Genomic DNA, 25,102 nt, shown 5'->3' with positions numbered 1-25,102 from the left:
AATCCGCGACATTCCAAGGCAGAGCCCTCCCTTGGTGTGTGTCCCTAGGTGCTGCCAGAGGCGCAGCGGGGCTCAACCATCATGTAAAGATACATTTGCGCAGCCCATACACCAGGGGAGTGATCCGGTAGTCCACGACGAAGCTAAAGTTGAACCTCAGAAAGGTTCTCCAGTCTTGCTGTGTGAAGGAGTGTCCTCTTCTGAAGGAAGGACCAACAACTCCATTCCCTCCTATAAGTCATGAATTTGGCGCCGTTTGTTCTGATACTCAAAGGAGAACCCAAAAGGATAAGTCCACCGGTATCGAATTTTATATTCACAAAGTTTAGTGGTGATAGGCCTGAGAAGTTGCCTCCGTGAAAGAGTGGCCAGAGAGACATCCTGGAAGATGGTGCAGGAATGGTTCTGGAATGAGAGGGAGTCCTTCATTCTGGCAGCTTGGAGAACTGCCTCATTGACCTTAAAGGAGTGGAATTTTGCGAGGACGTCGTGTGGCCGCCTTTTCTCTCCGTGTGACAGCGACCCCACTCGGTACGCTCTATCCAATTTTATCTTGAGTGTGTGCTGAGGATTTATATATGAGTGGGAATTGTTTGTGTTTAAGACGTGTGTCTTCGGCCCTGGCTGGATGTGTTTCCTGTAGAGCCACTACATCAAGATGATTATCAGTAATATATTTCCACACCTTATGGCGTTTCTGGGGAGAGTTGAGGCCCTTTAAATTCCAAGTTCCAATGACAATCGGTATCATGACAGAAACAGAATCCTACACAGCGCCAGAAGTGTTGCCTGCCCTTCAAGAATCTCCACCCAAACCCCTCCCCATAGGCCGTGTAACATCTACTCCCAATTGTTATGTTAGACCAGTAGTCAAACTTCCGTCTGACCACACTTATAGAAAGGCCACCACCACAACCCACCCACGCCCACACCACAACCCCGAAACAGAAAAGAACCATTGTAACTAAATAAACAGCATAGACAACCACAGTAGTCCCACTGCGAGGCCTGGAAGAGCCCGTAGGAACCACAGGGGGACAGCAGGTCCAAAGACCCCTCCCCAGGGCCTAGGACTTCTGAGAAAAGCCCCACCAGGAAGGCTTCCAGATCAGGACCCTCCGCGCCCTCCTCCAAGTCCCTTATGCATAGATTCTCCCTTTGTGCCCTGTTTTCAAGGTCGCCCGCCTTAAGATGTACCTGTTGTAGCTGGTCCTTGAGGAAGCGGACATCTTCTCGTAGCTCAGTAGTGAGATGGTGCAGCTCCTGTTGGTGCGATTCCAGATCGAGGACTCTGGTGCCCACGGAATCAACATCCTGCTGGAGGGAGGTTGAGCGATCCATCAGATCTGATCGCAGTCGATCTATAGATGCTTTGATATCCTGACTAATGTCAGTGTGCAACTCTGCTTTAAAGTCTTTAAACAGAGCCAGTAGGTTAGTCTTTGTGAGTGCCATTGCTGAAGCACCCACCTCACCCCGTAGCGTGGAATGTTTTTCCGCTGTGGCGAAGAAGTCCGAAAGTTTAGCCGATGACTTGACTGTTGATTTCTTAGGCGACATAGGGCTAAAACCTGTGGGGCTGTGTGAGCGAGCCAGAGCTGGCAGGAGTTGAATGGTGACTGAAGGATGTCATAGGATAACGTTAGACTCCACGAATCAAGCGCTGGCCCAGGTTAACACCGCAGAGTAAATGAAGAAAAATTGAGGACAGCCAGATGCCCCAGCCAACCATCAGCGGGCAATGGGCACCATCAGCACATGTGACTGTAGAGGCAGGCACTTTTCAGCAGTCAGACGGGCCCCCAGAGCACAGAAAGTCCATCTTGCAGGCTGAACTTGGTTCTAGCGGAGGTACAAGAAATGAGGTCGTACAGTGTACACTCGTGGCCTCCAGATGTGCAGTAGTGGTTCCGTCCTAGTGCATAGAGCAGGTAAATGTAAATGTAAATGTCGGAATTTGTAAAGCGCACAGCTACCTCCACCGGAGGTGTCCCGGCGCTGTCCGTATACCGCTTAGGAACCCTTCCTGGCTTTCCTGGGAAATGTCCACTCCTGGGCACCCCCGAGGTGCAGCCAGGCATCCCAGCGCTTTTGGGGCCGTTGTGGAGACTAAGCAAGCTATTGCCCAGAGTTGCAGCGTGGGACCCATGATCAGAACAGGCAGTGAGGCGAGAATATCCAGTCAGGGGAATTAATGAGCCGGAGACCCGCCGAGGTGGGAATCGAACCCTGGTCCCTGGCCAGAGCTCTGCATCAAGGTCTGCCTGCTCTAACCATTGAGCCACACTTCTCCACAGGTAGCAGGTGATGGACCTGCAACAGCGTAGGGTATCCAGACAGCAGACCCTCTGTAGCCCCTCGGCAGCAGCTCTAGGTATGTAAAGGTGAGAGAAGCATGGGTCACCTCAGATGTGCCCCTCGACTTGGGAATCCAGCAGCCGAACTAAAGCACCAGACGCGGAGCGCTCAGAGCGACGCCGATCAGCGAGGCGGGCCGCCATCTTAAGATCAGGCAGAGGTGGGGATTGCCGCGCTCGGTCGGTATTAGTGGGTGCTTTTGTTGCCACTGGCGCACCATGCCCATGCTGTACCTTTGTCACTAAGTCTGTCACTGTTAGTGCCGCGGGTTCCAGAACCTCTTGAGGCGGTTTAGCGAGGTTGGCTGTATCAAGGAAGGCGCGCCACCATTTTGTGAGGCACGCACTCCCTCTCCGCGGCAGTGATGGCCAAAGTTCTTCAGGTCCCGCGGTGCTTAAACCATAAGAACCTCCTCAGCGGGTGCCTCACATCTTCCCTCGCTGAGTGTTTTGATTGCGCTGGATCTAGAAACCTGTGGCCGCACTTCTCATCGCAGTAAGCGCTCGTGGACCGGGAGCCAAGACGGATTAAGTCCAATCGGCCATCTTACCCGGCCATGCCCCCAAATTTATATATGTTTAATAAAAGTGCCTGTGATCAAGGTTTAGAAGAACCGAAACGCGTAAGGCAAGAATAGACATTCATGCGCAAAGTGCCGGCTTACTTTTGAACTAATCTACTGCTGAGTGCATTATCGAACGTGGACAAATTGGAAGCAATGTTAAAATGATGTCAGTCCAGCCGTAAAAACTGCAACATCCCTGAAGTGAGTAGGGAGCCGCAAGAGCTTGGAATCTTACGAGCTCAGTTGTGGAACAGTAGACAAGTGAAAATCAGGGACATAATGTGATTTAGAGGCCCACTGGAAGGAGATGAAAAATAATGAATAACTTGTTTGAGCACTGCACCTGTTCAAGGTAACAAATGAAAAGACACTATAAATACCAGCATGCAAAACAAGTTGAATTTACTGATGGAGCACACTAGAGGGCATTACTATAAATTAACATGCAGATAAACCAAGTCTTTTCATTACTGCTGTGCTGCAACATGGATGCCTGCGATCAAGGTGCAGAACCCCTAAAACGTGTACGGCAAGAATAGACATTCGTACGGACAGTGCTGGTTTGCTTTTTAACTAATCTACTGCTGAGTGCGTTTCTGAACAAGCACAAATTGGAAACAATATATATATATATTTTTTTTTTCACTGAAAAAAACATAGGTTTCACACATGTTATAGTTAGCTGGATATTTCACTCATTCAAAACCATTGAAATTCCCACGTTATAGTTAGTTCAGCTAACTATAACTCGCGCGCCCGCAATGCACTGCTGATGATGTCACATATTACATCACTCATGACATCACTCATGACATCTCAAATGACACCACTGATGACATGTGTGAAACCTATGTTTTTTTCTGTGAATTTCTAAGGTTTTTTAAAAGCTAATTCTTCACTAGAACGTGGCTGAAACCTGTTTTTTTCAATGAATTTCTAAGGTGTTTTAAATGCTAATTCCTAACTATAACTTGGCTGAAACCTATGGTTTTTTTGGGTGAATTTCAAAGGTTTTGTAAATGATCATTTTTAAATGTATTAATTGTTATATTTTTTTTATACTAATTTACTACATTGTTTAAAGTATTTATTTTTAGATATTTTATTTTTTAGATTACATTACATATTTTTAATATACATTTTAAATAAATGTTTTTAAAAATATTAACATTTTAATATATATATTTATTTTATTTTATATTTTTTAAATTTATATATATTTTATATAGCAGTCAATAATATCCTATGGAAAGAAATTGCAAGTTACTGGTAAGTACAGTTAAATTTACTTTTCAGTAACAGTAGTGAGCTGAAAGATGCAGCACTGAGGTCTCTTTCAGATAACAGGTGAGTAAATCGGAATTTGTAGTTCGGCTGATTTTAAAGGAATTTTTTAAAGTTCCAAAACTTCACACTTAGAAGAATTTCCAAGTGAAACCAATCAATGTTAGCCTATGGAAGGAAATTCAAGTTACTGTAGGTAGGGTTAGAATTACTTTTCAGGATCAGTAGTAGGCTGAAAGATGCAGCACTGAGGTCTCTCCTGATAACAGGTGAGTAAATCGGAATTCGTAGTTAGACTGATTTTAGAATATTTTGCTCAATAGTGAAGTAAGGGGGCGGGGCCTGAGGTAACATGTGTGCAAACACGCCCTGTGGCGCGTTTTAGTTTGGGGAATTAATTCCTCTTCAATCCTGAGGTCCCCTGTGAGCCAACTAGCCCACCAGGTACCTCCAGTATGCGCCAGGGAGCTGTGTTGCATTGAGGTGTTCAGAGGGCATGCCCCCTTTTTACAACACTCTGCAACGCAGCTCCGTGGCACTTACTGGAGATACCTGTTGGACTAGTTGCCCCCTAGGGGACCTCTGCGGGCAATGGGCACCATCAGCACATGTGACTGTAGAGGCAGGCACTTTTCAGCAGTCAGACGGGCCCCCAGAGCACAGAAAGTCCATCTTGCAGGCTGAACTTGGTTCTAGCGGAGGTACAAGAAATGAGGTTGTACAGTGTACACTCGTGGCCTCCAGATGTGCAGTAGTGGTTCCGTCCTAGTGGATAGAGCAGGTAGCGGGTGATGGACCTGCAACAGCGTGGTTGATCCAGACAGCAGACCCTCTGTAGCCCCTCGGCAGCAGCTCTAGGTATGTAAAGGTGAGAGAAGCATGGGTCACCTCAGATGTGCCCCTCGACTTGGGAATCCAGCAGCCGAACTAAAGCACCAGACGCGGAGCGCTCAGAGCGACGCCGATCAGCGAGGCGGGCCGCCATCTTAAGATCAGGCAGAGGTGGGGATTGCCGCGCTCGGTCGGTATTAGTGGGTGCTTTTGTTGCCACTGGCGCACCATGCCCATGCTGTACCTTTGTCACTAAGTCTGTCACTGTTAGTGCCGCGGGTTCCAGGACCTCTTGAGGCGGTTTAGCGAGGTTGGCTGTATCAAGGAAGGCGCGCCACCATTTTGTGAGGCACGCACTCCCTCTCCGCGGCAGTGATGGCCAAAGTTCTTCAGGTCCCGCGGTGCTTAAACCATAAGAACCTCCTCAGCGGGTGCCTCACATCTTCCCTCGCTGAGTGTTTCGATTGCAAGTTACTGGTAAGTACAGTTAAATTTACTTTTCAGTAACAGTAGTGAGCTGAAAGATGCAGCACTGAGGTCTCTTTCAGATAACAGGTGAGTAAATCGGAATTTGTAGTTCGGCTGATTTTAAAGGAATTTTTTAAAGTTCCAAAACTTCACACTTAGAAGAATTTCCAAGTGAAACCAATCAATGTTAGCCTATGGAAGGAAATTCAAGTTACTGTAGGTAGGGTTAGAATTACTTTTCAGGATCAGTAGTAGGCTGAAAGATGCAGCACTGAGGTCTCTCCTGATAACAGGTGAGTAAATCGGAATTCGTAGTTAGACTGATTTTAGAATATTTTGCTCAATAGTGAAGGAAGGGGGCGGGGCCTGAGGTAACATGTGTGCAAACACGCCCTGTGGCGCGTTTTAGTTTGGGGAATTAATTTCTCTTCAATCCTGAGGTCCCCTGTGAGCCAACTAGCCCACCAGGTACCTCCAGTATGCGCCAGGGAGCTGTGTTGCATAGAGGTGTTCAGAGGGCATGCCCCCTTTTTACAACACTCTGCAACGCAGCTCCGTGGCACTTACTGGAGATACCTGTTGGACTAGTTGCCCCCTGGGGGACCTCTGGATTGAAGTGGAATTAATACCCCACCTTAAAACACGCCACAGAGCATGTTTGCACTTATATCACCTCAAGCCCGGCCCCCTACCTGCACCACTGTGCAAACGCGCCCCGTAGCGTGTCTAAGTTGGGGGATTAAGTCCCCTTGCATACTGGAGGTCCCTGGGGGCCAACTAGCCGACCAGGAACCTCCAGTATGCGCCAGGGGGCTGCGTTGCAGAGAGGTGTAAAAAGGGGTGTGGCCTGATTACACCATCCCCTGTCGCCAATTCCTACCCCGGGGACCCCACCCCCCGGGGCATGGCCAACTTTTCTATTATTTTTTGTGGAGGAGGCTACATATCCCCCCTCCTATGCCCCCTTAAGGCCCCGGGGACCCCATTCCCCAGGGCCTGCCTTTTTTGATATTTTAATTTTTAATGGTGGAGGGGGTGGCATGGCATTCGCATGAGCCCCCCCACACAGGGTTTTTTTTAATTTAAAAAAACAAAGCCCCGGGGGATGGCTCAGAGGCCCCCCATCATTCATATCCAAGCCCCGGGGGGTTGGCGGTCCCCAGGGCTGCGGGGGGCCGTGTGCCACCCCGCTATTATACTTACTTTGCACCGGGGTGGCAGTCCCCGGGGCAGTGTGGGGGGATTGAGGCCGCCCCACACTTTTTTTTATTTTGCCCCCGGGAATTGGTCCCACCGGGGGCTAAATTGAGAAAAAAGCAGACCGTTTTTTTTTTTCACAGGGTACGCGTACCTACATTTTATTTTTGGCCTTGGGGGTCCTTGTGGGACCCCCTGAGCAGGCCTAGGAGGTCAGGGTGTTTCTACCCTGCCCCCTTTTCTTGTTTTGCGCCTTTGTTTTTCTGTTTTCTTGTGCCTCGGTTCTACTGAGGCACAATATGGCTGCCAACACTTCCTAGTTTGGAGTATTGACAGCCAATTAGCATAAAGCTTGTGCTCGTGAAGGTACGCGCACTGTAAGCGTACGGTACTTCGTCTATAGATATATCTATGATTTTACTTTTGATTTTCTAAGAAACTACTGAACGGTACATCATTTAACAAAAAGCGTAATTTGCGAACCAAACACTACCTTTTTGCCAAATTTGGTGTAATTCCGTTCAGCAGTTCGGGCCGTAGCCTCACTAAAAGAACCCTATGGAAAATTGCATGGGGAAAACACGTTATGGGACCCCCCTTTTTTCTCGGCCCCCGCTTCACAAATCACCCCGAAACTTTTGGGGAAGGAGCAGAGCGGAGCAGGCCATTTTCTTGGAGAATTTTGTGAAGATTCGTCGACCGCCGCCAACGTTATTCCAAATAGAATATTGCAGATTTCCTATGGAAACTAGGTCCTAACTATAACTACCTACTGTCGACTGCCAGTAGGTAATATATAAATATATCCATCAAAAAAAGATTACTCACACTGCAGGAGGTTCGATTCGGAAGCTTATTTAATCCAGTGTATAACAGCCAATACCTTCAAAAACTCACAAACCAATGCTTTTCAACCAGTTTGGTCTTGATCACAGTTAGCGGTGATCCACCTTTCGTGTATTTTTATACACATTTACCCAATCAGCCTATTATGATGCATTATGGGAGATGTGGTTTACATTTTCAAGTGATATAATACAAAGTGCATGAAGTTCTATATAAAATGTCCATTGTGAAACCCTTTGCATTATTTATCTTTTTTCCAGTATTTGCTCTTCATTTTCTGAGTGCATAGCACATTCCCTTGCTCGGGCGATTGAGTGAATAGGGGCTCAGTGCCCTGGGATAAATAAAATTGTCCTCATAATCACGGTGGCATCCCAGGTTTTCCTGTTTTTTCAAAGACAATTTAAACTTTAAATATACTGGGCTCAGTGCCCTTAGACCAGCTTTGGCCTTGATACTGATCTTGTTTTAAATATTTCTCTGATTGCCTTTATAGGCTGTCCTTTTGTGATTTTTATATACATAGTTATAGATGTATGTGTCATTCTTCATCCCCATTTAAATCGGCCGATTGTTTGCTGTGGAACCTTATTATCATTCTTGATTGAAGACGTCTCAATTTCTTGATCCGTTCTCCACCTCCTTCATTTATCAGGATTGTTGCCAAACCCCAGTATTTCATTTGCTGCCAGCTGTGGTTCTGATGTATTTTCATATGTTTAGTTATGACATAGGTTCAATCTTTATTGTGGATCACACAAATATGTTCTAAGATTCTTTTTTTGAGTTGGCAGTTTGTACTACCAATATATCTGTATAGCACACATACTACATTCATGCTCACATATTTTCTTCCTTTAAAGACAATGATCTCTTTTTTATTTACACCTATCAGGCAAGCTTTGCATTTTTTGTATTTTTTTTAATCCTATTTGGAAATCTGTCAACCATGATTTTCTTTTCAGTTTCGTATACTGAATGTGTACAAGTTTATCCTTGATCGATGGGGCTAGTCTGTATGTAATGCTGGGTTTGTCTTTCTTTTCATGTCTGGATCCTTCAATAGCACATTCCAATGTGTGTTCATTATTTTTTAAATTGAATGGTTTACCTTGCTATATGTCAAGATAAGTCTTATTTCCGCATTTTCCTCTGTTGTATTCTTCTGTTACCTTGAGCGTTGCAGGTTCTGATCCCTATAGATTTGTTATGCTTTTCTTCTTCCGGCTTTTACGTATGCAGGTTTATAGCCTCTTACCAAGATTTGTTTTGTAGTTTCATTCATTTTGCATTCTAGATCCTTGTTGTCCGAGCAGTTTTGTTTCATACGTAAGAATTCACTCTATGGTATGCTTTTGATCAAGAGTTCAGGATGGAAATTGGAGCCATGTAATATACTGCTGGTCGCGCAGTTGGCTTACAGTATGTTGTTGTTTTCAATTTCCCTTCCTCTTGATATACTTCATTATCCAAGAATTATAACTTGGTTTTGCTTGAGTTATACGTGAAGAGTAATCCTGTTTCGTTGTTGTTCAAGAGGTTTATGTATTGGCTGAATTCTTCAGATGTTCCATTCCATATAATGAAAAGATCATCAATGAATCGTGGCCAAACCATTTTTCATAATATTATTCATCTATGTCTTCCCTCCATGCTACTGACTTCTCCCACCAGCCCACTGTGAGGTTCGCATAACTTGGTAAAAATGACACGCCCATGTTGGTCCCAGATATCTGGGGATATAATTGCTGGTCAAAAGTGAAGATATTATTTCATAAGCAGAGCTCAGCCATCTCTTTGATCATTCTTTTTTTTTTTTTTTTTTTTTTTTTTTGGTGCATTGAGGTCTTCAATCTAGGACTTGTTTTTTTTTTTTTTTTTTTTTAATTCTTTTTATTAACAACTTTTTTACACATTATTTTTCCCCCCAGCACCGGGGGTGAGGAACATATCACTATATACATTCAATGATTTATCCACTAAAAAAAAGGAAAAAATTACTTATATTACATTACACATAGAGGAACATATACATCAGGTAGAGCTTAAGATTAGTAATTGATCAGTCCAATCATGCGGGGCACCTAAAATTAACAAACCATAGAAAAGGAACATGTGACACATTGTTACCTACTAGACACTTAAGAGTCCTCCCTCCTACCACAATAAACATTACAAACCCATATATTATATACATTATATACATTATATTTCTTCTCTCCATTTTGCTATCGGCTCCCATATTTTCAATCCTAATCTCCTCCCATACTTTCCTTTTCTAGAATATATTGCTTTTTCCAAACTGTAGATGTTTAAAACCTTAGCTAACCATTGTTGAAATACTGGTGGTGCCTGATCAAGCCATGCTGAGGCAATACATAATCTAAAAACAGCCATTGCAACAAAAATAAAATAGCAACCCTCTCCATATGCATTGCCTGAGTTCACTCCCAAAAGCACAATCGTGGGGGTTAAGTTGACAGTTATTTTCAATGCTCTTCGTAAAAAAAATTGTATTTCATTCAATAAGATTGATAGACATGGACATGTTGCGAAGATATGAACTGCATCAGCCTGCAAACTTCCACATCTAGGGCAGTTAATCCCAGTGGTCGCCCCCCATTGTGCAAGTTTTGCCGGAGTATAATACAACCGGTAAATAGTTTTATAGTGCTGAGCCTGTAGTGTTGCAGAACACAAAATATTTTGTCCCAATTCTAGTGACAAATTAAAACATTCCAGTTCTATATCCAACTTAGTCGACCAACTTTCCCCCCACTTTTGTTTCAATTAACTCTGCATAAAACCTTTTAATAGTACAGTTTACTCCGTTATGTATCGCCTCAAGTATAGAGTTCTTCTCAAATCCTCTCGGGCCCCCTCTTTTGTTCACCAAAAAACTTCTTACTTGAAGATATTTAAATAAATGCCTTGCTGCCAAATCATATTTCTCCTGTATTTGTACAAATTGTTTCATCCCCTGTGTGCCCATCAAATCCCCTACTCTTATAATACCCTTCCTATACCATTCTATATACACTAGATCAGAAAAAATATCTTCAGGGAATAATGAATTATCTTTTATTCTCGTATATCTATTGATTTTCCCCAAGCCATATTTCTTAGTAAAAGCTTTCCAGATCTTATGAGCTCCCAAAATGGTCTTAAATCGTGTCCTTTTGAAGTAAGCAGTGTCAAAATTTTTCAAAAATATATTTTTTACCTCTTCCCCCAACAATAGACCATATATTGCCAATGATCCTAAATCATCGTCGCCTTCTGCTTCTGCTCCACCTATTAAACCAACCATATACTGTAAGGCTGCTGCCCAATAATAGAGTTTCAAGTCCGGTAAAGCCCACCCACCTCTCTCTCTTGGTAGTACCATAAATCTTGCTGCTCTCCTAGTTTTACCTTTAGACCAGATAAATTTATTAATCATTCCTTCAATCTTTTTAAACCAGAAATTATCAAACCATAACGGAATTGTCCTGAAAATATATAGAAATTTCGGCAAAATTAACATCTTTATAATATTTACTCTGCCGACTATTGTAAGGTGTAAATTATTGAGTCTGTCTAGATCTTTCCCCACCTTCCTTATAATAGGATCTATATTTAGTTCTACTACCTTTCCCAGCTCTGCAGTGATCGTTATACCCAAGTATGTCCCTGTCTGCACCACTCGTGGATCTTGACACATTGCCTTACTATTCTTTATAATCTGTGTTTTCCCAGTATTTAAAGAATAGCCTGACACTTTTCCAAATTTTATAGCCTCCATTTCCAGATATCTGATAGCCTCTGTGGGTACTGGTGTTACAACAGCCACGTCATCAGCATAAGCAAATATCTTGCAGTCCCCCCTGGGCGTAACCACTGGAGGTATATTCCCATTCCCTTCCATTCTGCGTATTAACGGGTCCAGATATATAGCAAAGAGTAATGGGGAACACGGACAGCCCTGTCTAGTACCCCTTTTAATTATCACTCGTTCAGTTATTCCCGAGTTTATTCTTATCGTGGCCACCGGATCCCTGTACAAAGTCTTTATTGCCGTCAGAAAGCCTTTCCCAAAACCCACTCTTTCCAAGACACTCCACAAGTACACCCAGGATACACGGTCAAATGCTTTCTCGGCATCTAACAATAAAACCGCCAGTGGTTCGCCCATAACTTCCATTTTATCGAAAAGAGTAATTAATTTCCGTGTATGATGCGTGGTTCCTCGCCCAGGTATGAATCCATGCTGACTAATAGTAACTAATGGTGTTATTACGCTAGCGAATCTTATTGCCAATGCCTTTGAGTAGATCTTTGTATCGGTGTTTATTAGCGTAATTGGTCTGTATGAGCCCGGGTCTGTGGGAGCCTTTCCTTTCTTTAAAATGACAACTATTTCTGCTCCGGACCAAGAATTCGGTATTGATGAACCCCTCTGTGCCTGTTGCATTGTAGATACCATATCCTTCCCTATCTCTTCCCAAAATACCTTATAGAATTCTAGCGGGATCCTATCCGGCCCAGCTGCTTTGCCAGATGGGAGATTCCTCAGAGCACTTCCTATCTCCTGTTGATCTACCGGATTGTCTAGTCTCTTTCTCTCTGATTCATCCAATTCCACCCCTGCATAGTCATTCAAGTATGCCGCTATCTCTCCAGAATCTGTTACATCGCTTTCTTGATATAGATTTGTATAAAATTTCCTAAAGACTTCTCTGATTTGATGCACACTCGTTACCACCTTTCCCGAACTGTCTTTTATTGCCTTTATCTCGCCAATCAATGCCTTTTGCCTTGCTCTGACTGCTAGCATCCTACCTACTCGATCACTCAACTCATAGCATTTTTCCCTATTAGTCACATATTGTTTTGCTGCCTTTGCTGTTATATATTCTTCTGCTTCCATTCTCAATTTCGCTAACTTAACTATAGCAGGGTTTGGCACAGATCCATTAATATTAGGTGAATCTAGACCTTTACTCACTTCTGCCTCAGCTAATAATATCTCCCTTTTTAAAGCCTGACTTCTCTCTTGTTCCTGCTTCCTTTTCCTTGCTCCAAAACTTATAGTTTCTCCCCTCACCCCGGCCTTAAAACTATCCCAGACCATACCTACAGTTGCTGTATCTCTATTTATTGTCAGGTATTCAGTTATCCAAATTTTCATGTGTTGAATATATGCCTCATCTTCCAACAGTGCTCTTTTAAAAGTCCAGGCCGACCCCCCCCCTTGCCGATGATAATCCTTTTAGATTTATGATCAGGGGGTTATGATCCGCCAATAATCTTGGCAATCTCTCAATATGTGCGCCTTCAACACCCTGGTTACTAACCAGAAAGTAGTCTAATCTTGAACTTACTTTATGCGGTGCAGAATAGTATGTGTATCCATCCTCTCCTGGTTTGAGTGTGTCCCAAACGTCCAGCAACCCATTATTTCTGGCTAGTAAACAAACTGCTTGAAACACTCTTTTTTTCTTTCCTTGGTATTTAACTGGGGGTCCTAACCCTAATCCCAAACCTCCTGCTCCATTGATGTTAAAATCCCCTCCTATTACTACATATGGGGCCCAAGTTGCCAACTCTATATCAACCTGTTCAAAAATGTCCGCATCGTCCCCTGTAGACCCGTATATAGAACCAAGAGTTACCCATTGTTCTCCTACCAGGCATTCTATCAGAGCCCATCTCCCCCATACATCCTCCCATTTTTTCCTAGTAGTGATGTCTCTCTGTCTTGCTAACACTGCCACTCCCCTGTTCCTAGACCCCTGTCTTGAATACGCTAACAAAGAAAGTCCCAGTTGTTCAAGCAGATGAATTTCAGACACCTGAATATGTGTTTCTTGCAATATTAGGAAATCTAGTCTAAGACTCTTAATTAAAATAGGCACCTTCTGTCTCTTTTGTCTGTCATTTAACCCGCAGACATTCCATGTCATTATTCGAGTATTCATTCTGGATTATTAAATGAGTCAACATTTCTTATATCGATACACAACACAAACCTTATACATGATGAGCTAGCAGCCATATAAAAATCATACCATTTTTTTTTATTAGTCATTGTCTTCTGACTTACTTTCTTTGTTCCTTTACAATATCTCCAGAATTTTTGTTCCTCACCCCTCCCTTGCCCTCCCCCCCCTGAGTTCCCACCCTGACTGTCCCACCCCCCCCTACTGGCAAATAGGTCCATCGGACCTATGTGTGGCAGCTGTGACTATCTGGGAACACCGTATCCCACACTCCCCCTTTCTTAATACCAACCTATGCAAACAAGATGAAAATAACCTATATATATACAAATTCCTAGCTTACTTTACTATGATCATTTGTACTTCTCATCAATTTTGTGTACTTTTACAGCTTCTTGTTTCCTTGCGCCACCAGGGCTACCACTCGCTCTTTATCAGCCTGCGTCTGGGACTGTGGGCTTTTATCTTTCAGCCATATCAAAAACTCCTGAGCTTTAATTTCAGAGTCAAAAATTTTAAACTGTCCATCCCTTACCACTTTTAGCCTACTAGGGAACATCAGGTATGCCTCACATCCCATTTTCTGAAAGGGCGCAATCAACTCCCGCAATCTCCACCTCCTTTCTACAGTTGTGTGGCAGAAGTCAGGCCTCGCAAAGAACTCGACATCTTTATACCTACACTTAGCCTGTGGTTTTGCCTTTGCCATTATCTCCTCTCTCAACAGATAATTACCAACGTAAATAAGTATCGCTCTAGGTTTGCCTGATATATTCCCTTTTCTCTGTGTGAATGGAAATCTATGCGCGCGCTGTACCTCCGACTCCCAGTTCCAACCTTCTGTGCCAGGAAGCCCACCCTTAAGTAGCTCAATAACGTATGCTCTCACATCCTGCCCCTCTTTCCCCTCCGCAATACCCAAGAGTCTGATATTGTTTCTGCGCTGTCTATTTTCAAATCCTTCCAATTTCCACAGGACGTCTGATGTAGTCTTCTCTTGCTCCTGCCTTGACTCCTGCCATTTCTTCATCTCATCCTCTAGCAAGCCGGTTCTTTCTTCCACCTCTGTGACTCTCCCCGACAAATCTGCGTATAACTTATTCACTTTGCGGAGAGATCCTTGTATCTTTTTGCTTTCCTGCCTGGCTCTACGACTTTCCACTCTCGCCTCAGTCTGTATTTGCTTCATGACCATGTCATGAATGATGTAATATGTGACATGATCAGCAGTGGATTGCGGGTGCGCGATATATAGTTAGTGCAACTAACTATATATGCGAATTTCAATGGTTTTGTGTGAGTAAAATAAGGTTTTGTAAATGCTAATTCCTAACTATATATGGTCTATAACCTATGGTTTTTTCAGTGAATTTTCAAGGTTTTGTAAATGCTAATTCCTAACTATATATGGTCTATAACCTATGTTTTTTTCAGTGAATTTCAATGGTTTTTTAATAGCAAATATCAAAAGCTGTAAAATGTATTCTTCTTTTAAAGGAAAAATATATTTTATATGTATTTAATATAATTTTTTTATGTATATATTTTTTGAGGGAACGAATTTATCAACTATCATGCTGAAGAAGAGTGTGGGGAAAAAAAACAAAGAGGAGGACTAAGAGGAAAGAACAATCAGTTCAAAAATACAATTGCTTTAAAGCATGAAGTGCTTTTCCACACATTTACATTTAAATAACCCATATTAGAGCATACAAAATATCTACAGAGGAAACGGTGTACATTGAATTTTAGACTCTTCATTGGTACCTACATGTTGGTACTTACATCACCCACACAACACAACAACCGGGACGCTGTCACAGATATATATATTTTTTTGAACGTTAATTTCTCAAAATCCACTGGAGCACATATCTTGAGACCTAGCAAAGGCACATCGGGCAAACAGTCTCTACAATTTTGCCAAGTTTCATAGAAATCCATTCAGCCGTTCGAGCTAAAAGTGAGTCCAACCGCCCTATGGAAAACTCAATGTTAAAAACACGTTTTGGGACCCCCCTTTTTTCTTGGCCCCCGCTTGAAAAAACCCCCCCAAACTTTCAGGGGACGCTCAGAAACAGAATGTGGCATTTTCCTGAAAATTTCAGCCAATTCCGTCCATCAACGCCAAAGTTATTCAACATAGAATTTTCAGAAATCCCTATTCAAAAAAATCCTAACTATATATACCTACTGGCGACCGCCAGTAGGTAATATATATATATATATATATGTATGTATATATATATGTATGTATATATATATATATATATATATATCAACCTTCTCCCCATTCATAGGACACCCCCGCGCCGCACAGCCACCAGCTGTCGCGTGTGCCCCCGCCTGCCACTTCTCTCAGCCTCGCTGAGCCTCCCGCCTTCGGGCCACGCCCCCCACCCCTGCATTGCGCTCCTTCCTTTAAATTGTGCTGTAATTGTATTTTGCTTGTAATTTAACTTGCTCTGTATTTTCATTCCTGTCTGCCTGTGTTTGCCTCTCTGTCCCCCCCTGTGCTGCTGTCCCCTGCGCGCCCGCTCCCCGCCTCCCGCTTCCCGCCGCCGGAAGTGCTGACACGCCCCCTTCCTCCCCGCTCCCGCCTCCCAGCTGCTCCGCCCTCCCTGCACTTGGCCATAAATGGCGACCGTGCGACGCAGGTGAGTGTGACCTATTCATAGGACACCCCCGCGCCGCACAGCCACCAGCTGTCGCGTGTGCCCCCGCCTGCCGCTTCTCTCAACCTCGCTGAGCCTCCCGCCTTCGGGCCACGCCCCCCGCCGACGATCTTCGTACCCGCACCCCTGCATTGCGCTCCTTCCTTTAAATTGTGCTGTAATTGTATTTTGCTTGTAATTTAACTTGCTCTGTATTTTCATTCCTGTCTGCCTGTGTTTGCCTCTCTGTCCCCCCCTGTGCTGCTGTCCCCTGCGCGCCCGCTCCCCGCCTCCCGCTTCCTGCCACCGGAAGTGCTGACACGCCCCCTTCCTCCCCGCTCCCGCCTCCCAGCTGCTCCGCCCTCCGTGCATTTCGCCATAAATGGCGACCGTGCGAACCCGCAGCGGGTGCGCCGATTGTGCGCCGAAGGCGCGTCAAAGGCAAGCCCGTCTGCGCCCGTCCGCGCCTGGACCGCGCCCAGTGCCAGACCCCCTGGCCCCCGTAGCCGCCAGCCCCCCCGCCGGACCTACAGCTCTACCTAACTCAACGCACTCAACGCCGGCCGATTCCAGGGCTGCTACAGAGCTTCCCCGAGACACACCCACGGACCCTTCTGCTGCCACTCCTGCAAGTTCACCTGCATCCGGACCTGCACTACTCCAGCACCGACCAAGACCAAGACGAGCAACAGCAGCAGCCACCTGAAATGCATCCTGCTCAACACCCGCTCCGTCCACAGACACGCCATCGAGCTTTGGAACCTGCTCGACACAACTTCACCAGACGTCGCCTTCCTCACGGAAACCTGGATGAACGCCTCCTCAGCGCCCGACATCGCCATCGCCACCCCAGACGGCTACAAGATCATCCGAAGGGACCGCATCAACCAGACCGGAGGAGGCATCGCCATCATCCACAAGGACACCATCCGCATCACGACCAACACCGAAGACACCCTCGCACCCGCCGAGCACCTGCACTTCTAGGTCCACGTTAACCTCAAGACCACTCTCAGAGGCACCCTCATCTACAGACCCCCGGGACCACGCACACAATTCAGCAAAGACATCGCCGACTTCATCAGCCCACACGCCCTCCCCTCCGCTGACTACATCCTCCTCGGGGACCTCAACTTCCACCTGGAGAACAACAACGACCGCAACACCGCCACCCTGCTGGACAACCTCGCCAACCTTGGACTCAAGCAGCTGATGACCACCCCCACCCACTACGCCAGACACACACTCGACCCCGTCTTCTCATCCAGCAAGGACATCACCTTCAGCCACGCCACCAGACTCCACTGGACGGACCACAGCTGCGTCCACTTCAGCTTCAGAAGGACCACGATCCACCACCACCAGCAACAGGTTGCACGCAGAAGCTGGAACAAGATCACAGCCGACCAGCTCGCGACTTCCCTGAGCAAGAACCCTCCCACCAGCGCTACGAACCCCAGCCAAGCGGCCACCAACCTCACGAAGTGGATCAGCGTCTGCGCAGACGACCTCGCCCCCCTGAGGACCCCGCCTAGCAGACCCAGCAGCAAGAAAGCCCCGTGGTTCACCGACGAACTCAAGAGCTCCAAGAAGAACTGCCGAGCCCTCGAGAGAACCTGGCGCAGAGACCCGACACCGGACAACATGACTGCCCTCAAGCTCGCCACCCGAAAACACCATCAACTTATCCACGCCACCAAGAAAACTGCATTCAAGGAACGACTGGACAACAACGCACACAACAGCAAGGAACTCTTCAACATCGTTAAAGAGCTCTCCAACACCAACGCCGGAAACAACGACATCACCCCTTCGCAAGACCTCTGCAACTCCCTCGCCGCCTACTTCCACAACAAGATCGCGGACATACACAACAGCTTCAGCACTCAACCGACGCACGCCACGACCGAACCACCGCCCCCCACCACCACCCTCCACGCCGGACCCCGATCAGCACCGAAGACACCGTCCGCACGATGAACTCCATCCATTCCGGATCTCCGACCGACCCCTGCCCTCACCACGTCTTCAACAAGGCCGACGCTGTCATCGCACCCCACCTGCGGGACATCATCAACACCTCCTTCGACAACGCTACCTTCCCGGAGAGCTGGAAGCACGCCGAACTCAGCGCTCTACTAAAGAAGCCATCGGCCGACCCCACCGACCTCAAGAACTACCGCCCCATCTCGCTGCTCCCGTTCCCTGCAAAAGTCATCGAGAAGACCGTCAACAAGCAGCTGGCCGCCTTCCTCGAAACGAACGGATCCCTCGACCTCTCGCAGTCTGGCTTCCGGGCCAACCACAGCACCGAGACCGCCCTGATCGCAGCCACCGATGACATCCGAGCCCTACTAGACATCGGAGAAACAGCAGCCCTCATCCTCCTAGACCTCTCCGCGGCCTTCGACACTGTCTGCCAACGTACTCTAGTGCAGCGCCCCAGCAACATCGGAATCCAGGAGAAGGCACTGGAGTGGATTATCTCCTTCCTCGCCGGAAGGACACAGAGAGTCCGCCTCCCCCCGTTCAGATCTGAAGCCACCGAAGTCATCTGCGGCGTTCCTCAGGGCTCCTCGCTCAGTCCAACCCTCTTCAACGTCTACATGAGCCCCCTCGCAGACATCGCACGCCAGCACAACCTCAACATCATCTCCTACGCCGACGACACCCAGCTGATCCTCTCCCTCACCAACGACCCCGCCACCGCAAGAGCCAACCTTCACGAAGGGATGCAAGAGGTAGCCGAATGGATGAAGAACAGCCGCCTGAAACTGAACTCGGACAAGACGGAAGTCCTCATCCTGGGATCCTCACCCTCCGCCTGGGACGACTCCTGGTTGCCCCCCGCCCTAGGCAGCGCACCCAAACCAACAGACCACGCACGCAACCTGGGCTTCATCCTGGACTCCTCCCTCTCCATGACCAGACAAGTCAACGCCGTCTCCTCGTCGTGCTTCAACATCCTGCGCATGCTACGTAAGATGATCTTCCGGTGGATCCCCACCGAGACCAGGAAGATGGTCACCCAGGCCCTCGTCACCAGCCGTCTGGACTACGGCAACTCCCTCTATGCCGGAACCACCGCCAAACTCCAGAAGAGACTCCGGCGGATCCAGAACGCCTCAGCACGACTCATCCTGGACATCCCCCGTCGCAGCCACATCTCCAGACACCTGAGAGACCTGCACTGGCACCCGGTCAACAAGAGGATCACCTTCCGTCTCCTCACCCACGCACACAAAGCCCTACACAACCAAGGCCTGGGATACCTCAACAGCCGCCTCAACTTCTACGCCCCCAAACGCCAGCCTCGATCAACCAGCCACGCCCTCGCCGCCGTCCCCCACATCCGGAGAGCCACCACAGGGGGACGGTCCTTCTCCTACCTCGCCGCCAAGACATGGAACTCCCTCCCGACCCACCTCCGCCTGACCCAGGACCACCTCGCCTTCAGGAAGCAACTCAAGACCTGGCTGTTCGAGCAGTAGCGGACCCCCCTCCCCTAGCGCCTTGAGACCCTCTGGGTGAGTAGTGCGCTATATAAATGCTTGATTGATTGATTGATTGATTGACTCACAAAGTAAGGGTCCATGATGCTATGTGCTGGCCAAAAAGTTTTTAATGGTGCAGCTGAAAAGGACGCGTTTCGCCGGCGCAGCCGGCTTGTTCACCAATAGTTTTCCCATTCATAATACTGCCATTTTTAAACACTTTGATTCTCCACGTTGTCACATGACATTACTAGAAATGCAGAGTGCACGAAAAAAGATTAGTAGTTCAAAGCACAACTCACAGCTATATCAACTGATCACTTTACCAAGTTAACCAAACATAAGTATTTACAAATTTAAATGTAGCCTGCAAGTGTTAACACAGTCACATTTAAAACGTGCAGATGCTGGATAAAGCTCTGTTTGCGAAATAATAACACTGGCGCCGCCATCATGCTCTTTCTGATTTACAGGAAGAAAGCTTTCCATAAAACTTTATGCGCAGTACACAATTTTAAAAGCTTCCACAACGCTAATAAAAGCGGGGTTCTTTTTATTATCAGGAGTGCACTTGTTTTAAAAAAAAGAGAGCATATTAATTCCACATCTTACCTAAGTGGGTATTTACTCATTCGTTCTGCATAGTTTAAACATTTGCTTGGCACTGGGTTTTGTTCAGCCCAAGTGGGCGAAATAACAAAATATTACTGTCTTTTTAAATCAAAATAATGTGAAAAACGTGTAACCACCATTCCCCACAAAATAAAAAATGATGAAGACAAAAGCTTAAAACTAATTTTTTAAGAGGTGCTCTAATACTCTGCTAATCTATTCCAATTTTTTCTAATTTCTCGTGCAACAGTCCTCTGTCCAAAACGATACCCTCTGTGATCGATTAGTTTGCTTTTTTAGAAGTGGAGAGGAGGTTCAACCTCCGCCCACGGCCTCAGGCAACATACGTAAACAAATCAAGAGGAAGAGGCAGAGGCAGCAGAGGCGGAAAGGGGCCAAGCGCCGACAATGTGTCCTCTACGAAAAGCAAAAAGTAATGGAATCTGTAACCGTAGAGGAAAAAGGAACAGTAATCAATCTGACTAATATCAACCTTTCTGATAAAGAGGAGAAAATCTTACAACTAGGTCTCATACATCCTGAGTTTTAACATTTTGCGCATCTCCCATGGAATAGTAGCACATGTGTTATTAGCAATTTGATTTCACTGCATTTGTGCCTTCCAAATGTTTGTTAGTGTGAAAGAAAGAAGACATTTTGAAAAATACACTCTGAACCATATGCTAGCGCGGTACTCACAAACTCACAAATTCAGAGATTTACAAATAACCCCTGCTCCTACACCTCATATTTTTTGTCAATTTCAGAAATACATAGGATTCCTTGGTATCCATATTTCACTCTGCATATTTCACAATGTGAGTTGGTCTATACTCAGTACACAACGAATTTGGAATTTGTCTACTTTTCAGAAATCTATTGCTTTTCAGGGCCACCTGTAGGTTTCACACTGATTTTCACTCCAAACTGGAAGTGGATGTGGATGAGAGCATACAAAATAGGAACCATGGGTTGCCTCTTTCAAAAGAGTAAAAACTATAGTAACAATTTAGGTTTTTTATTTGGCTCTACATGTTCCAGAAAGCTGGGAAGATGGTGACTTTAGAACAGAAAATATGTTGTTGAAGTCACTTTTTGGGGAAAAAACAGACACTTTCATCTGAAGCACCTTTTCCCTATTTTTCCCAAAAAAGTCAAGATGTATGCATATTTTCCCAGTCCCCTCCAGGGAAATCCACAAACTCTTGTTACCTATCACCTTTAGAATCTCCGAGATGTTGGAAATAAAGGACACAAATTTGATGTGGATTCCTTATGTGGAAAAAGTTATAGAACCCTAAGGACACACTAAACCTAATAGCCAAAAAAGGGTTTAGCACTGGGGGGTGGAGAAGGACTGGGTGACAACAGTTTAAAAGCATACATTTTATTGGAGTGCCTGGTATTATCAGCCCACACACTCCAACCACATTTGATTTAAATGTCAATACCTAATATTTCAAATATGTTAAAAAAACAAATCTGAAAACTGATTCTACACTCAAATAAAACATCAAATGCTCCCTCACAGACACATATAGCCACACAGGAACAGAAGCTAGGCATCAAATGTTTCTTCATCTGTGCTGAATCCAATAAGGTCAATGCATGCCCCATAAGAAATTAAAAACATTGATTTCATTGTATCACCAAATAATATTCAGGGTGAAAATCTTATAAAGCGGGTGTAACAGTAACACATAGTTCATTCTATGTAATTGTGTAACTGCATTGCCCATTCTAGTTTAAATCACAAACATTGATATATTTTGTAACATCTTACCTGTCGGCACCAAAGTTTACGAAATATTTGTAAGTAGGCAAGTATCATCAGACACAGAGGAGCCATATATGTAATCAGAAAAAAACATATGTGATACACTTTTGGATACATTTCACCTAGAAGCAAAAAAAAAAACAATTGCACAAGTGTCAATTTCAAACAGCATACACTGCCATAATGTAATACGTTTTACATTCTCTTGTCACCTACGTGAATTAGAAATGATATGCCCTGATATCAGAAAGTGAAGTATTACCTGTTTCATCTACGAGGTTTCACAATTTTCATAACTTTCAGGTTTGCCTTCAGGAAGAACCCAAAAAATCATATCCTGTACACTTTCCCACTATCACAGATTGCACGTCTGTATTAGATAGAATCGATTTCGTAACATTCTTATTGTATCAATACGTTTCGATGGACATTTAGAAAATATATATGTGCAAAATGTCCACATGTACATAGTACCTGATTATATTTTCATTTATCTAAAGTGCACAAAAAGCCTCATCAAAGCGTTAAAAAGCAGGGCAAATAAGTGGCCAGGACACAGAATAGATTTACTCTATTAATGTCCATAATTGTGCATGTTGAAAATAAGCCAGCATGCACATAGTTAAAACTGTGCAAAAGCAAATGATGGAACATGAACAAAAGCCCAGGGAATCATGAAGAATGAAAATGAAGATGTCAGTCTTTCCTAGCCACAAATATAGGAACCTGTACAAAAATACAATTGGCACAAAAATAGTGAGGGGGTCACTGCATAAAACCACATTACAAAAGGCCCTATTAGAGGAAGCAATGAAGAAGATCCTTCAGATCTATAACCATGTTTGGAAAAAAACTATGGAACACAGACCTCTGGTAAAAATAAGCAGAATTTGCCATGAGAACATATTTCAGGCATAGAAACAGATAGCATAAGTAACAGGATTTGCACCACAGGATAGGAAAATGCCATAGAAAGGCCTTCATCATCCGTGGCATGAAAAGGTCTGGGCTACAAACAAATGTAACTGTCTGTTGGCAGACCTGTTCCATCCAATATACCATGTACACTAAGGGGGTCGATTCCGATTTGGGAAAAAAAACATCCGTACGATTTGTATCCGGAGCCCTCTCCGTACGAATCGTACCCGTCCGTCCGAGTCGCGAAGTACGATCCGTATTCCGTGAATCCGTCCGAATCGTCGCAATCCGTACGTATTGCAAGGCTGAAACCGTGAACCGTATGATTCGTCCACATACCGTACGACTCGTACACATGCCGTATGACCCAACGAGTACGATTCGGACCGGGGTATGAGGACGCTATTCGTACGGTCCACGTCAGGTAAGGGCGAGTCGTACGGAAAAGCACACAAACACATACACACCGTACGGTCCGTACCCCCCATAATCGCAGGGGTACGCACCATACCCCTGCGATCATGGGATGTACGAGCCGTACCCCCATTGTACAATCGGTGTATGAGCCGTACCCCCATTGTACGATCGGTGTACGAGCCGTACCCCATGTACGATCGGTGTACGAGCCGTACCCCATGTACGATCGGTGTACAAGCCGTACAGATGCCGCGTACAGCGGGTTCCGAGGGAGAATCGTACGGAGATTAGAGTCGTACGGTGTCTTGTACGACTCGTACGGAGTAAGGCTTCTGGTACGAATCGTACTTCATCGTATGTACGGGACGTTTACAGGTACGATTCGTACGGAGAAAAAACGCTCCGTACCACGATTCGGAGCGCTTTTTACCGGATCAGAATCGACCCCTAAGTGGGCTTTGGGTCAGCCCCTTCCTCATGAGTGGGTGACTTAGATGTCTATCTCAGTTGCCTGCTTGTCAGTCAATGGATTTCCTTCCTTCCTAGTTTTACTCTCAAAATGATTGGATGAGTTGTATTTTTCCACATTGTACTATTTTTATTTGTGCACAGGTGGCTTTAAAGGAGATTTTCGTTTCATAGAAACTCATTATAAGATTGCTGGTCATTAATCTGAATCTGTTGTGTCATAAGCATTTGCATGCCCGTGTAAACTAGATTGACATTTTAAATCCTAGACCTACTAGCTTTGTCAGTTCTTATTGATGAGATGCAGCTCTTTCTAAACGAGAAGTGGTGAACAGCTTGAATGTGTATTCTAATATTCTTCAAGATCAGTGCTGTTTTTGTAGACACAGCTCTTCCCTCTGTCATAAGGACCCATAACAAGTTTAAGGTGTCCATGCCGTTCTCACTTTCTTTCCTTCTAGCTGGAATTCTGATCCCTCCGTGTATGGCCATTTAATTTGAGGGGTGTAGAAGGTGGTGGTCCCAGCACTATTACACCAAAACAGTGTAAAGTTAATATTAAGCAAAACAAATTAAACAGAAAAATTGATAGGTGCTAGAGTGTTATTTAATCACACCAAGCACCTGATGCTCATTATTCAGAACACAATTTACAAAGAATATTAAAACATAACGTTGGTGTGTCCAACTGAGAGGGGAGAAGGGGGGAAGGTGACTTAAGTGAGGTAGTGAGGCAAGTGACAAGCACTATACAAAAGGTATAACAATCAAATTATTGGGCATGCTATTCAATGCCACATTTTCATACTATAGTTCATAACAAATACATTACACTCATTTACATAGCCATGTACAATAGAGATTCACAGTGCAGAATGCGCTGTTGGTGATACTGGCATCAATGGTGTGTCGATATTTCGACCCCTGAAACCATGTAGGTTAGTTCTAGTCCTTACTGACGGAGTCTTCCTCAGGACAAAGTATAAGTTAGGGCAGAGGGGCACCTAAGGGTAGAATAAGAGGTCAGTCAGGTCTAATAATCAAATTAAAGACGAGAGAGAATATACATGTGTAAATCACTGTATTTACCGTATCTGATTAGGGGAAAGGCCTGGTAGGCACAATCTATCATCAAGGAGGATGGGGCTTCAAGGGCTCCGAAGAGTGTAGACAAGAGTGATGAGCACCTGCAGAAATAAGATGTCTGTCAAAGGCGGCCTTGTGATAACAAA

At 45.2% G+C, this 25,102-nt stretch overlaps 1 protein-coding gene across 1 annotated transcript in view; it reads right to left on the bottom strand.

Moving 5' to 3' along the window:
• The window catches only part of HCRTR2 (hypocretin receptor 2), a 1,670,131-nt gene that overhangs the window by 694,250 nt on the left and 950,779 nt on the right, over positions 1 to 25,102 (bottom strand). Inside the window, exon 4 of the mRNA XM_078646799.1 lies at positions 22,074 to 22,189. Within this exon, the coding sequence (XP_078502925.1) occupies positions 22,074 to 22,189 (116 nt within the window). The remainder of the gene's footprint in view (positions 1 to 22,073; positions 22,190 to 25,102) is intronic.

Source organism: Lissotriton helveticus, chromosome 6 (assembly GCF_964261635.1).
Source record: "Lissotriton helveticus chromosome 6, aLisHel1.1, whole genome shotgun sequence".
Classification (NCBI taxonomy): Eukaryota; Metazoa; Chordata; class Amphibia; order Caudata; family Salamandridae; genus Lissotriton; species Lissotriton helveticus.
The sequence above is the reverse complement of the archived record's forward strand: the minus strand, read 5'-3'. Positions and strand labels throughout refer to the sequence as shown.